We start from the raw sequence: 15,885 nt of genomic DNA, 5'->3' as shown, positions 1-15,885 counted from the left end.
ACTTGTCATCGACTTTGATCACTCTCTTTACTGCTAATAGGCTCTTCACGGTTTACGATCTCGCCCACATACTTTTAGAATGCTTTATTTCCTTTAAATTATTTATTGGATGTCTCTTTCGAAACGCGCAGAAGATTCCTTAAAATTAAACATTTTTAGAACCATAAATTGTCTAGACTTAATCTTAACAAGAACTCCATTTCTATGTCTTGTCTATGGCTCATTGTGGAATCAAATGTTTACGTCAATTTGATATTTAAAATACATACATCATAATAATTGCGACCCCAAAATTAAAAAGCAACAAATTACGATTCCCATATTTCTTCATTTAATAAATGAAATTGCTAATAAATACAGTAGTGTAGCAAATTAAACATTACTTATTCAACAACTTCGCGGGTCACCGCTTTCCGGAATAGTGACGTTTTAATTAATTCTGTGGTAAACAAGAACATGGCTAGTCCCTTTAATTCTATAGTACAACTAGCTGTCGGACGCGACTCCGTCAGCAGGGTATTAAAAAAACTTAATTAGTAGCCTATATTTTCTTCCAGACTATCTACATCTATGTCAAAATTACATCGAAATCTTTATTCAATTCCAAACATTCGTATTTATAATACTAACAAAAGCATGAATAAAATTTTTATCTTTTTGTACGTGAGAAAAAAGTTGCAATAAAATGTGCAATACAAAACATTGTAAGCTTTTCATTGATACTAACACGAGTTCCGCAAATAACTCGTGTCTCTGCGATTGAATTTAAAACAACCCCTTTACATTCCTACTGACAATTTGCTACCATATACACAAGACCTCTCTCACAACTAGTAATATACATTACGTGAGGTCTTCTTATAATAGTTGTACTGCACGAAGGTCAATAAAGTTAGTACAATAAACCGATTGTTAATATACAAACTATTTTCAAACAAATAAAACATGTTCTGGAAAATTCCACAGTTTTAAAAAGTATTGACAACTGCAGCGTTTACAGTTTGTAGGTTTTATATGGAAAATGGTGTAGCGAAACTGGTCATATTTATGTGTAGTTGCATATAAAAACAAAAGCCTACGACTCTATCAACTGTATCTCACACTCCATTCTCTTTTCAAAGTCCTAATTTCTTTCCTCATTTTGTTACAGAATGATGTTCAACACCATTATTGTCATCCTTTGCTTGGGAGCCGTATTCTGCACCCCGGAAAGCGTTCGCAACGACGATGCCCATGGGTCACAGGACTCGCAGGACATGCAAGTTGCTCACGCTGACCACTCCGCCCCCCTAGAGAAGAGATCTCCGCGGTATGACTTCGGCTTAGGAAAACGGGCTTACAGCTACGTGTCCGAATACAAGAGATTGCCTGTTTACAACTTCGGATTGGGGAAAAGGTAGGAAATAGGAAAAATAGTTATCACCCGCGACTCCAAAAAAAGTTAATTTATATCTTATATGCTCCGACTTATCAGACTATGTCCTACATCTGTGCCAAATTTTATCAAGATCCGTTGAGCCGTTCCGGAGATACCTTCTAACAAACATCCATTAATCCATCCAAACTTTCACATTTATAATATTAGTAAGATTCAGATATGACCCTGTTTTAGAAGGTCATATTTCTATTGCAAAAGTAATTTTCTATTTATCTAGACTACAAATTATCAGAATCTTAATAGTTCCTCGTGGTTTAAGATAAAATGATTTGTTCTTTAGGTCACGACTGTACTCGTTCGGTCTCGGCAAGCGCTCCGTGGATGAGGACCAGAGCAGCGAGGAGTTTGTATCAGACATGGACCAGGCTCAAGCTCCAGAGATCTTTGAACAATACGATGACCCTGCAGGTAATCCTTCACCAATCATCAACTTTAACATAAATCAAATGTGTTCTGAAAAAAAAAATCTTTAAATTGATTCTTATAATCTTCTCGTCTCAATTATTTCATTGAGTATTTCCAGTTGCAGTATCTAAAGCAACAATTTATTTTACAGTTTACGAGATCAAGCGCGCAAGACCGTACAGTTTTGGTCTCGGCAAACGGCTCGCTGAAGATGAGGAAAATGAAGAGAAACGCGCTCGCATGTACGACTTTGGTCTAGGTAAAAGACCGCAACTCTACAGCTTCGGTCTCGGAAAGCGGGCCAGGAGCTACAACTTCGGTCTGGGGAAACGACTTAGCAAGTTTAACTTCGGTTTGGGAAAGAGAGAGCGCGACATGCACCGGTTCAGCTTCGGTCTCGGCAAACGATCTGACGTCATTGATGACAGCGATAACTATGTGGAACTGTAAATTAAATATCGTTTTTCAGATGAAATTCACGTGAATAAATAATCATATTAATATTTTATTCGTCAACTTTCAATTTAATTTAAATACTTAAGAATATTTCAAAATCTTAATGTTTCTATGAGCAGTAATTTAACATAAATATTAGTTTCTTTTTTACACTCTTCTTCTTCTTGAGGTGCCTCTCCGACTAGCGATGGTTGGCGATCAGTTCTCCATATTTTTCTTTGTCTCTTGCGAGGCAAAAAGTTGGACGGCACTCGCAACCTCTGTCCACTCTCGGATGTTGCGTAACCAGCACTTTTTTCTGCGACCAATCCTTTTACCGGGAACTTTTCCCATCAAGATGAGTTGAATCAGACTGTATCTGTCGTGCTTGAGCACGTGGCCGAGGTAAGATACTTTTCTCATCTTGATGGTCTGCAAAAGTTCCCGTTTTGGAATTGATTTTTACACTATTTAGTTTTTTTCTGTGATGGATTTTATTGTGAGTTTACCAGCCAAGTTACACAATAAAATCTTTTACAATTCACAAAAATAATTTTTAATATATTGTAGTTCACGTGAATTTTCATCTTTATTGCTAGAATAAACTGTTTGTATTTAAGCTCTGAATTGACTGGATTCCATAGTGTATGCCAAATATAATACCTTGCATATATTGTATAGATGGAAGTTAAATATTTTAGTATCTTCAAACTATTCTATTATAATGTTATCAAAGTTACTAGCCTCGATGTTTCTCCAACTCTCTGTTATTTGGAATTGAACATCATTTTGTATGTTATTGTTGATGTGATGTAGATTTTTGTATAGTTGGTTAAAATTGTTAATTGTTTCATCTTAACTGTATATCACGGAGCTATCATTTAAATAGCAACCATTATTTATTGTCCCACTTTCTTTGATGTCTTTAATAAAGAAATCTACGTCAGATAATTAAGCTACGATTATATATTAATTGTTTATATTTAAGGTCTGTATTTTTGTTTCATTTCTAGTCAATTTTGATCTCATAATAGCTCTGTGAGTTTAATTTAAGATTCTGTATGTTTCTTAAAGACTTAAGATATGTTGTTTATAATCATTATTATACAAAATGCAAGTAAAGTATATAAATCATAGAATGTGGCATCATTATTTGTATTTATTTCAATAATACCTTCCTTATTTGTAACTCAATTCTACTATATTGCAACTAAAATATTCAGAGGGTACATTCCGTGATAATAAGATACTCTGAACAAACTACAATAATTATTATAATTACTTTCAGACATTAATAATTACAATTCTATGGCACAAATGACGCGCTTTCTTAACAAAGTCTAGTGTCGGAATGAATAGTGAGGGGACACAAACGTCGACATTTTAGTAAGACTATTGTTGAGTTAATATACTGGCTCATTTCCAAATTTTCTTCTTAACATTACAAAGAAAAAGCAGATGAAATGTTAAGTGAACACAACTCAAATCACTTTATAAGAGGATTACTTATACTTCGGTAGGGTAAGCCTAGGATAAGATAGGTTGATTATGTGGAAGATGATCTGATTAAGAAAGACTTCTCGACTGACTGAATGATAGAGCAATCTTGTAGAACGAAAACTTAGTACACTGACCTCACTTGGTGAGATAGTAATAATCTACATTGAAACGGTATTTGCTTTGATTACACTTAGGAAATTTGTACACAAGGGAACGTAAATCTTCGTAGCCCAGCGATTTTAGCCACTAAGCGACTTACTATATAGTGTGATACACAAGCACGCGTCGTCGACATATCGTTCGTAAGTCGCCAAAGCCAGTCGCTCGCGACCTGTTTGTCTAGATCTTCTCCGCGATCTTCAAGACGGCGGAGCAAAGAGACGATACGCGTTGACAATTCAATGTTGTGTGAAGCTCACGTGATACTCACGACGCAAGGATATAATAGATATTAATTTCAAAGGTTTAAACATTGCCTTGTGTACGAAGGGCCTAAGAAGTGTGACAGGGGGACAAGACCCTATTCACCTTCTTGTCACGATGGCTTAATGTGTACTAAATACGAATTAATGAATTGAATTCCAAACTACAAAAACCGTGCGGGATTTTCAATACGTAATTGGATCATTGTACGAGACTGATTCATGTATTCTTTAAAGCGTCAGATATTTTGTAACTTAAGTATAGCATTTCTCAGTTACATTTTGATATTATATATAACTAGCTATCGCCCGCGACTTCGTCCGCGAAGAAATAAAAACAAACTTAATAAATAGCATATGTGTTCTTGCAGATTTTGTTCTACATTTATGCCAAATTTCAGCAAGATCCGTTCAGCAGTTCCGGAGACACCTTCAAAAAACATCTATCCATCCATTCAAACATTCAAATTTATAATGTTAGTATGAAGTATGACTTTAGCAAAATAAAATAAAAAGTATAAAATTTTTAAATAATATAAACATTAATAACTGATCGCAAAGAACGTTAAGTTCGATGATTTTTATGACATAACATGAATTGAGGCATCAAAAATGTTAAGAACGATACTTTTATTACTTACTTATATAATACGGTTAAAATATAAAATTTAGACAGATTACACGAAAGCGTCGGTGGCTCAGGGGTCAAGCACTTGACTTGCAATCTGCAGGTCCTGGGTTCGAATCCCGCCATGTACCAATGCGTTTTTGATTTCGGATTTACATATGTATATTTATCCGACGTTCTTACGGTGAAGGACAAAATCGTGATGCAAACTACACATATTTGAGAAAAAATTCAAAGATATGTCTGAAGTCGACTAACCCGCTTGGCCGGCGTGGTTGACTATGGCCTTATCACCCCTAACTTAGGGTAGGCTCCGAGTCCCTCGGTGGGGACGTATAGTGAGCTGATGATGAACACGAAAGCGCAGCAAAATTTGACCTTGAAGCAAGTTCGATTCCCAACATATTCTTGTCTTTACACCTTTATATGAATCATACAAAACAGTAAAAGTGTAGCTAAGCTTTCGACATCTAATAAACACATCCAATCTGTCGGAATAAGGTAAAGAGAATTAGGAGCGACGTGATTTTGAATACAGTAATTTTTTTTAGTAAGATACGAATAAGTACAATATTTACTATGTTATGAATCCTAAAATAAGTTTACAACTCCCGACTGAAGATGACAACGTAAACAAAAAGTTATTGCCGCATTCACATAAAAGTTCAAACGTGTCATTTTATTCTTTATTTATTTCCTACGACAAATATTTTATATTCCTTTTTACAGGAATACCGAAGACTGAATTTATTGACATGAAAAAAGCCCATAAATTATATTATCTTGGTTTTCCGAATGCTTTTACTTACCTATCTGATATTTATGGAGTTTAGAAATCTGTGGAGTTTACATGTTACTCTTGATCAGCCAACAAAGATTTATACAAACTTTAAAACTTAAAAGGACTAAAAAACTCTAGTTATTATTTAATTTTTAGGTTCTTTGACCTTTCTTAAGTTGTTTGCTTAATCATTAAATTTCAAAATTACAGATTATTAAAGTTATTGTATATGAATTAACTTGTAGGTACTACACATAAGCTGACAACTATGCCCTTAAACTTAAGACGTCTTAGTCTGTTTCAATACCCTTTAGCATAACAAAGTTTACTTAAGTACAACTTAAGCTCAATTTCTAAGACAGGTTTAACAAAATGCTCCTATGAATTTGGAGAACATCTATGATAAAGGAATATATGGACATCTTACTAATATTATAAATGCGAATGTTTGGATGGATGGATGGATGTTTATTAGAAGGACAAAAAAGCACCCGGAGAACAGAAAAACACCTGACCATCTACCATCGGTTCTACAAAACTTGAGAAAAATGATAGTGTGTAAATACTGCAAGACATACGACTTCTGGTCTCCTAGTACTCGTCACCAGCTCAAATACAAAACTTTTTTAATTTTCCCGCTTTCACGACAGATAAATTTTAAAATCTTGAAAACAGATTGTCAAAAACATATTGTTGTTTCCGTTTTTTTAAACGACAAAAGTTTTTTTTCATTCCACGCGAAGAGTCGCAAGCAACAGCTAGTTTCAAAATAAATATAATTATAATTTCTATAATATAGGATTCATACATATCTATACTCGAGAGATTCCGGGTAGAGTAACTAGTGTCAAAATATTTATCACGATCAAGTCCAGTTGGGCGGTCACACGGCTGCGCTTGATTTGACTAATCGAGTTGTCGGCGCCGCGTGACACGCGCTCCGATGATTTTATCACTATTTTAGGCATTGATTGAAATGACGTCGAAACTTAATGACATATATATGTTTTGGAAAACCGATGAAACTACGCAGTTGGGTTAGTAAATTGCTTAGTTAAATAGGAAGTTTCCATATTATTCCTATAGAATTAACAATATAATTTGCAAGAACTGAGTTCAAAGTCAGATCAGCTTCTAAAATTAATATTGTGTTTGATTTTTTTTGTTAATTTACCAATATTTCTTGTGACCATAAAAAGTAACCTCCAAGCTTGTACTAGGATAACATCATCGGGTCACGACATGTCTTACTGAGGGGCTTGGATACCGTAAATCAGTGGTGACTAGGCCATCAACAACGTTGCCACATGACCGGTTGACTTCACACATATTCTTATTTCTTCGTAGACATGTTGCAGATTGCTAGGATATTGTTGACGATAAAAGTTGAATTCATACTAATGACCGATACAAAATTCGTTGTTTACAATATTAGTACTTTAGTTCAGACAATTCTTATAAGCTAAGCAACTTCCAAATTTCTAAGGGCAACTACACACACCAATAAGTCCAATTGAGATTAATTTTCATGATTTCCTCATAGTGTCATTGAAAACTACAAAACAGTTTCAAAGTTAATACAATGGTATTGTTTGAAACAGGGTCGCGAGGGACACACGTCGCTTTTATGTTTAGAATTAATTTCTACATTCAGTTCGCGTCGGTTAGTTGTTCATAAGCTGCTATACTTTCAAATATCATTATGAGATATGCTAATTATATCTTATTCTTAAAAAGAAATAGTCAAAAACATTGTTGTTTCCGTTTTTTTTAATTTAAATTAAAATTTTGTCTTAGGCTATCGATTTTTTTATTCATATAGTAATACTAGCTGTCGCCTGCAACTCCGTCAGCGCTGAGTTGAAAAAAAGACATAATTAGTGACCTATGTGTTCTTCCAGACTATGTTCTATATGTGTGTCAAATTTCATCGACATCCGGTGAGCCCTCCAACAAACATTCATCCATCCAACATTTGCATTTATAATATTAGTAAGATGTAAGATAGTATTCAAATATTCACAATTATAAGTTAAATTTTAATAAAACAGTTAAAACATTAAAAGTCAACGAAAAATAAAGACATAAAATGTTGATGTCTTCACAGTATCGAGCGAGGCGCGAGGGACTTCCCGCTTTGTAATTTACATAATGACCAACAAATTGCTCGTTAGCGACTATTTAATTGGATTAAAGTAACGTGCATATGATTGTCGAGACCCATTTTAAAATGAATAAAAGTGTTGCTAAACAGTTCTAATATTTAACAATAAAAATCAATACTTGTATGTTAAAATCTTTCTTATACAATGCGAATATTTGGACCAGGACGACTACATAAATCTCGATGAAATTTGCTGTAAATGTAGAAAACAGTCTGGAATAACACATGGGCTACCTATTATCCCGGTTCTCTAAGGATACGAATAATTTACATATTGATTCGATAATTCCTCAACGGTGAAAGGTCGGCAACGCATCTGCGATTTCTCTGGTATAGCACGGCCATAGGCGTCGATGTATCTCGGTGTTCCCGCTGCTCGTTTGCCCCTTCTCTTATAAAAATACTAGCTTTCGCCCGCGACTCCGTCCGCATGGATATATAAAAAAAACTTAATTAGTGTAGCCTATGTGTTCATTCAGACTATGTTCTATACGTATGCCAAATTTAATCGTGATCCGTTCAGCCATTCAAGAGTGGTAGAACCCGCTTTAACATCTTCGCACGAATTGGCCAGGTTCGCCCGGTGAAATACCACCACCACACAGAAAATAGGCGTGAAGTGGAAGCAATTCCGCGTTTCCTCTGATGAGTGTGCGTCCCGGAGGCCTAATTTAGTCCTCTTTCCCTTCCCACCCTTTTCTTATAAGGAAAGGATGGGAAGTCGAAGTGGACTTTCCGGATGAGAGGATGCATGGAAAGGGAAAATATTTTCTTTCTGTGCATCCTCTCCTCCGTCGATTAAAGGTAGGCAACGCATATGCCATTGCGTATGTCTATGGGCAACGGTCACTTCGCTATTTTAGCGATTTCAGGTGGGCTCGTTTGCCTCCTTTTGATATAAAAAAAAGCCATTCTAGAGATATCTTCAAACACCTATCCATCTAAACATTCGCATTTATAAAAATATTAGTAAGTTAAATAAAAAGCAGCTCTTCAAGGCATAAATTCGAAAAAAAGGAATAAATAGTATCCTATGTCCACTTCCCAGCTCTAAGCTACCTCTTCACCAATTTTCAACCATATCGGTAAAGCCGTTCTTGAGTTTATTTATTTATTTATTTATTAACTCTTAATGCTAACATAATACATAACAAAAAAGACAATTAACTAATTTACAAAGCAAGGGCGGCCTTATCGCTACAAGCGATCTCTTCCAGGCAACCCAGTGGGACAAGAGTGAATAACATAGAAAGAGGGATATATAACATATAAATATCAGGATATGTCAAGAATAAATAAATAAGAGCAAGAATTATTAATAATATATAAATATATACTAGTTACATATAGATATACTAAACAAATTAAGCAACATAAATATACAATATACATGAATACACTAACCTATGAATACAATTATACAAATTATAGGAAAGCAGAAAAATAAGCTTAGTGAAAGGCTTTATTTAGAAGATGGCGATGCAACTGTAATTTGAAGAAAGACAGGGACTTTGACTCGCGAACGTCACGAGGCAGATCGTTCCACATGCGCGCAGCCTTCACAGTAAACGATTTAAGAAAGTAACCCGACCTAGTGAATGGCACATCAAGTATGTTACCAAACCCAGAACGTAATACAAGGCTATGGTCAGCACTTCGGAAGTGAAAGAACTCTTTTAAATAGGGGGGGGAGCGAGGATCAAAAAGAACTTTATAAAGGAGCACAAGAACATGCTCATCCCGACGGAGCCTGATAGGAAGCCAACCGAGGCTCTGACGATACTCGGAGACGTGGTCGTACTTACGCAGTCCATAGACGAACCTGACGCAGACATTTTGCAACCTTTCTAATTTGTTGAGAAGTTCTTCGTTGAGATCGGTTAGGCAAACGTCTGCATAGTCAAGAATAGGGTGTAGTAAAGACTGCGCAAGCTCAATTTTAGTCTTCACGGGGAGTAGATTCTTCCAGCGGTTCAGTGAGCCAACCGCAGCAAAAAGCTTGCGACTAACCTCTGAAATATGATGAGACCAATTGAGGGTTGGATCAAAATAGACACCGAGGTTCTTGACTGCGTCACTCCAAGGTAAGGTAACATTGTCAAAAATTATACTTGGAACAGTACCATAACTAGGCCGATTAATCTGCTTCGATCCACCGATGACTATAATCTGTGACTTGTTGGGATTTACTATTAGGCCATGGGATTGGCTCCAACGAAGTACAGTGGCAAGGTCATTATTGATTTCCGATACCGCTGTATTAAGGTCTTCTGCAGGAGCGTGGGTATAAATTTGAAGATCGTCGGCATAGAGGTGGTAGGAGCAGGAGAGGAGAGGAGTGAGGAAATTGATGAAAATGGAAAACAGAAGAGGAGAAAGAACACCGCCCTGTGGCACGCCGGCAGATATATCACAGAACCTTGATACACGATCATCAGCCCGTATGCATTGTTGTCTCCCAGAGAGGTAGTTGCGAAACCATTCAACCGCAGGATCTGAGAAGTGGAGTGCGTTTAACATTGCAATAAGGATGTCATAGTCTACAGTGTTAAATGCATTACTAAAGTCAAGCAATGCTAAGACAGTAAGTTGCTGATTAGACATAGCTAGGCGAACATCATCGGTGACCTTAGTGAGAGCGGTAAGAGTACTGTGGCCGGGTCGAAAGCCAGATTGGAGAGGACTGAGCAAACTATTGCGGTTAATAAAGATACTTAGCTGTTGATAGACGAGACGTTCAAGTACTTTTGATAGGAAAGGTAGGATAGAAATAGGTCGAAAATGAGAAGGTAAAGTAGGACATTTCACTTTAGGAATTGGGATTACTGCGGCTTTACGCCAGCAGTTAGGATAAGTGCCGGAGCTAAGCGAGTAATTGAAAATATGGCAGAGAACAGGAAGTACAACAGATGAGCCAAGAATGATCATTCTCCGACTAATGCCATCAACACCCTCAGCATTGGACTTGATGTCAGTAATGGTTTTCTCAACATCTTGCAAAGAAACAGTTTTAAGAACGAAAGGAGGAAACGGGGGATCAGAAGTAGATGGAGACAAAAGGGCATTGATAGACTGTTGTTTTACTGAGCCCGGGATTTGGCAAGTAGAAGTGAAGTGAATGTTGAGGGCATCAAGGTCGAGATTCTGTGAAAGGGGAGACTTAATTTTACCAATACCTAGAGAGTTAAGAAACGACCATACCTTAGCGGGGTCACCATTGCTGACGGCGGAGTGAATGTGGCGACGCTGTGCATCTCTGCATAATCTGCTGCATCTATTACGTACCTCTTTATATTTATTGCGATTCAGATCAGTAGGATTATTTCTAAATCTAACTTTGGCTGCATTTCTTTTAGTCATTAATTTTTTAATATCATCCGTCAACCAAGGCGCCGGCAGGTGTTTCAGCCTTATGGGTCGAAGAGGGGCATGTATGTCAAAGACTTGCAACAACAGAAAATTAAAGACTTATAAATAGTGTAACTAACACGACTTTCTTTTATATATAGTATACAGATTTTTTGGTACGGATATAGAACATAAGACTCGATTAACTCTTATCGCCTCTTACCTTTACAATATATATATATTATATATTGTAAAGGTAAGGGCTATATAAAATATATATTACTGTAAAAAAGAGGTGTAAAATTATTGATGTCAGCAAGCGTGCAGTGAAGCGATGCACAATGCATTTGTCTTGTCCAGGTGCGGGTTTAATATTTGTAAAAGGTTATCCTCAATGCATACGAAGCTGTTACTTTGTCCACTTTAAGATATTGAAAAATATATAAATAATTTCTATAATGTTTTAAGGATATAAAAATTGTATTTTTTTTATAAGGAAAATGGTTTTGAGTTTTAATATCAGCTTTTGCCGTATTTTAGTACATAAATTAGTTAAAATTTGATATAAAGAATCGGTTTTCAGCCATTACGGAATATAGGTACTCTTTTCCTGAAGTGATATTAAATATGTTTACTACAAAGAGACAAGACTTTTTTTTATTTAAAACATCTTTAAGTATTATATAAGTGTCTAGAAGATGTATGAATACAAACTCGAATTCGTACAATGTAACAAATGACGCACTCTACTTTTAGCAACGTCCTGCCATCTACCGGAGACAGTTTTCCTTTTATGTTAATGCAACTACATTATAATATCCACTTTATATTTATTCCACCTTATAATTTGTTACCAAGAAAATATACCGTAGATTTACACTGCTTCTCTGGTGATGGACACGGGGGAGTCCATCACCGGCGACTGAGGGTTGCCTCCCCCCCGAGAGGGAGCTGCCTCGGCAGCTGGCGCAGGCGGGGCCACGGACGAGAGCGAAAGCGTGCCGGTGGTCCCGTCCCGATGCGTTGGAGGAACAGAGGGGTTTAGTGGGAATGCCTCCGCTATGGAGGAGAATCCCACATAACTACCGCGTCCCCCCCCCACCCCGGGGCGCGGAGTATGCATACATTCCCCCTCTGAAAAAAAAAGGTTTACACTGCTTATAATAAAAACATAATATGATAATGTACACAATTATTATCTAATTATCAAAAAAGTATAACGTTATGTATTGCTTATACTGGTTATATTTAAGATACTGGCTGTCACCTGCGACTCCGTCTATAGCCTATGTATTCTTCCAGACTATATTCTACATGTGTGCCAAATTTCAACAAAATCCGTGCAGCCGTTCCAGAGATACCTTCGTACAAACATCCATGCAGCTATCCAAGCATTCGCTTTTATAATATTAGAAAAATTAAAAGTAAGATGAAAAAAATCGCCTCGCGAGAGACAAAATAAAATATGGAAAATCTTCAGAAGATGAAGAAAAATCCGTTCTGGGTACCTTCTCTAAACATCCATCTAAACATTCGCATTCGTAATATTAGTAAGATAAATTATTAAAACTAAAATATTCTCATCAAAGTTGTTGGCAGTAAAATGTTAAGTTTCTTGATAAAATTAAAGCATTTACAGTTAAGTTTTAGTTTAATTTATGAGGCAACTCCGTGCACTGCTCAGTCAGTTCACTATCAAAGTTCACACCAAAAGAGAAAAGTTTTTGCCAAAGAAGTTTTAAGACGAGCAAAGGAATCTATTCTCTTGTGAAATATTAAATAACAAGATTCAATTAACTTGCATAAAATATACAAAGAAAAAAGTTAACACTGCATAATATTTTACTTTATTAATGTGATAGCGTCGATGGCTCAGGGGTTAAGGAATTGACTTGTAATCTGCAGGTCCTGGGTTCGAAGCCCGTCTCATACCACTGTGTTTTTCTTATTTACATATGTACATTAATCCGACGTTTCTTACGTTGAAGGAAGACATCGTGTTGCAACCAGCACATATCGGCAAAGAAATTTGAAATATGCGAATTCTCGATAACAAAACGCGGCGACGCGACTCGCCACCCTTCACTTTCCCTCTCCCGAAATGAGGAAAAATGGATTGTGGAGGTTCGTTTGGCCACGCCAAATGGATCCGTGGTCTCTGCCTACCCTTCTAAGTTACAGTCATGAGTTGTGTGTGTGTGTGTGTGATGACATACTTTTGATTACTTTTATTTTTTTCATTTTGGCGTTTATTAGAGCAAATCAGTAAGAGAGAGGGAGATAGAGAGAGAGAAAACATAACTGACTATCTCTTTATTTGTGTATGGCTAACAATAACCATTAGACGCGACAAAACAGAGGATGCTCCCAAAGGAAGATAAATTGAACTGCACTATTATAGTGACGTGGTTTGACGTCATTGTCCTTTCTTCTGGGGAATTTGTTTTTCCTGTTTCTTATAACACATTTCCCCGCTTATCTAAAGTAATATTATAAATAGTAACTTTATTGCTGTAGTTATAGAAATATTTACATAAGTTAGAAATAATGATTAATCGTGTTATTTACGTGAATATTTTTATTATATAAATATAATATATTAGATGATTATTTACTAGAGTTATGTACTAGAGGACAATTCCATTTTTTTTCGCTTGTATCATTATAATTTTGATTTGAACAACGACATTGTAACACAGATATTTTCAAGGTCAATCTCTCTATCCTCTGTCTATCCCAAACGGAGTATCATAAATAACATCACATTATAAATTTATAGTCATGTTTCACGAACGCAATCGATAGCTGTCTGTTGCGTTACATTACAGATTATATTAACAAGAGAACACGATAGTTCCTCGTTAATTAATTAAATTTTATATTAATGGAACTGTAAAAATGAGGAACGAAATTAATTTTCGTACATATATTAAAAATTGCATCTTTTCGTGAAAACAGTGCCTATTTTATCGTCAAGAGACACTATTTTCAAAGAGAAAGATCTCTTTGTTTGCTTTATGATTTGTAGACAATTTCAAAGAAAATTCCCAAGAAAAAAATCTTAAACAAAATGCAATAAAAAGTAACAAAATCATGGCATACGTTCGAAAGTAAGAAATTTCTGTACATTCTTTATAAATATACCATAGACGTATTGATAACCTCCTTCTTTTTGAAGTCTACGTTAAACGTCTAAGTACGTAGTTCTACAGCCTTATATCTCGTAGGTGCCTTAAACATGGTTTTCACCAATTTATATTTAAATTCATTTAATTAAAACATATAAAAAGGCAATAAGGGTCTGGTGGAAGCGTACTTTATTATAGTAATAAATATTACGGGCATTTTAAACACGAGGACATTTACTTTTAAAACTAAGTAACGACACTCTCGGCGGCCATTGAAAACGTAAAAATATACAAAAAAGTTATCCAGGAACGTCTTTCTGTTACGCAAATTGGTAAAGACGTGATGAAAATGTTAAGTCGACATTATTGGTGTTTAAAAAATATTTTTAAGACGCTTATTCATTTCGTTTCAATTCATCGAAATTTAGTCTTTAATAGACGAATATAGTTATCGAAGTTTACAGTGCTACAAATATTTAGAGGTCACATTTTTCTTGTCTCTTCTATTATTTTTAATCCCTAATTCTATGGTGTCCAGTGTGACGAACGACTAATTAAAAAAACGCAAGTGTGACTTTACTAAAGAAACAGTTATTTTTGCTACAAAAAATTTCGTCGAATTGAGGGTTAATATTTCTGCTTTGTTTCTTAGCAAGCTAATTATAAGACAATGAAGCAACTGGGGGATATAGCTCAGTGGTAGAGCATTCGACTGCAGATCGAGAGGTCCCCGGTTCAAACCCGGGTGTCCCCTAATAACTTTTTGTGATTATTTTCTATCCATAAATATTTACATCTAAATTCGAAACTTTCCAACAGCTATAGAAACGCATTTTTTTAACAATTAATTCAACATAACCTTTATTGGTTTTCTTATTTCCTTGATAATATGTTGAATTATAAAATCAAGTACAAATTAAATTGCGTTTTAAAAACAATAAAATCTCAAAGTTACATTACTCGTTTACTTGCACTCCGAGCATGCAACTTAGAGATTTTATTCTTTTTCTAAGATTTCACCGTCAAGTACTACATGTTATGTTTACGAACTTTACTAACAATCTTCGAGATAGAAATGCGTTTATTTGTGTCGTGCGTTTCTCAGATTTATATGTAGGAATATAGTCAAATAATAGTGAGTTTCTGAGACCAAAATCCCCTTTTATATATCGTTATCTCTGTTTTGTAAAAGATGATGACAGAGATGACGATATTTTATACAGAGATTTTAATCTCAGAAACACACGGTAACTGAATTTATCTTACTAATATTATAAATGCGAATGTTTAGATGGATGTTTGTTTGAAGGTGTCTCCGGAACGTCTGAACGGATCTTGATGAAAATTGGCACAGATGTAGAACACATTCTGAAAGAACACATAGGCTACTCTTAATTTTTTTTTAATTCCGCGCGGACAACAGCTATGATAAAATAAATGACAAAATCAAATCTAAGGAAGATAAAATCTTTTGGTTAAGTAAAAGAGAATCAAAGTCGTGGGTTCGATTTTGTTTGTTAATTATCCTAGGATAAAAGCAAAAATCATTGTAATTGTTGAAATTATTATACTTATGTATAGGAAGGTTAGAATAAGAACTAAATGAATTTAAAATGTTACATTTAAATATATCGCG

The 15,885-nt window shown here is 35.5% G+C and overlaps 1 protein-coding gene and 1 non-coding gene across 2 annotated transcripts in view; both read left to right on the top strand.

Moving 5' to 3' along the window:
• The window catches only part of AST-A (allatostatin A), a 34,966-nt gene extending 32,609 nt beyond the window's left edge, over positions 1 to 2,357 (top strand). Inside the window, exons 2-4 of the mRNA XM_013316295.1 lie at positions 1,151 to 1,396; positions 1,719 to 1,846; positions 1,995 to 2,357. Coding sequence (XP_013171749.1) covers positions 1,152 to 1,396; positions 1,719 to 1,846; positions 1,995 to 2,293 — 672 coding nt within the window. The 5' untranslated portion in view covers position 1,151 and the 3' untranslated portion in view covers positions 2,294 to 2,357. The remainder of the gene's footprint in view (positions 1 to 1,150; positions 1,397 to 1,718; positions 1,847 to 1,994) is intronic.
• Positions 2,358 to 14,931: 12,574 nt separating this feature from the next.
• On the top strand, positions 14,932 to 15,003 carry TRNAC-GCA (transfer RNA cysteine (anticodon GCA)). The gene has a single exon. It is a non-coding gene; the product is annotated as a tRNA-Cys (tRNA).
• The last annotated feature ends 882 nt before the right edge of the window (positions 15,004 to 15,885 follow it).

The sequence above is a fragment of the Papilio xuthus genome, unplaced genomic scaffold, assembly GCF_000836235.2.
Source record: "Papilio xuthus unplaced genomic scaffold, Pxut_1.1 DF826949.1, whole genome shotgun sequence".
Lineage (NCBI taxonomy): Eukaryota > Metazoa > Arthropoda > Insecta > Lepidoptera > Papilionidae > Papilio > Papilio xuthus.
Note: the sequence above shows the minus strand (reverse complement) of the source record. Positions and strands in the feature narration are given on the sequence as shown.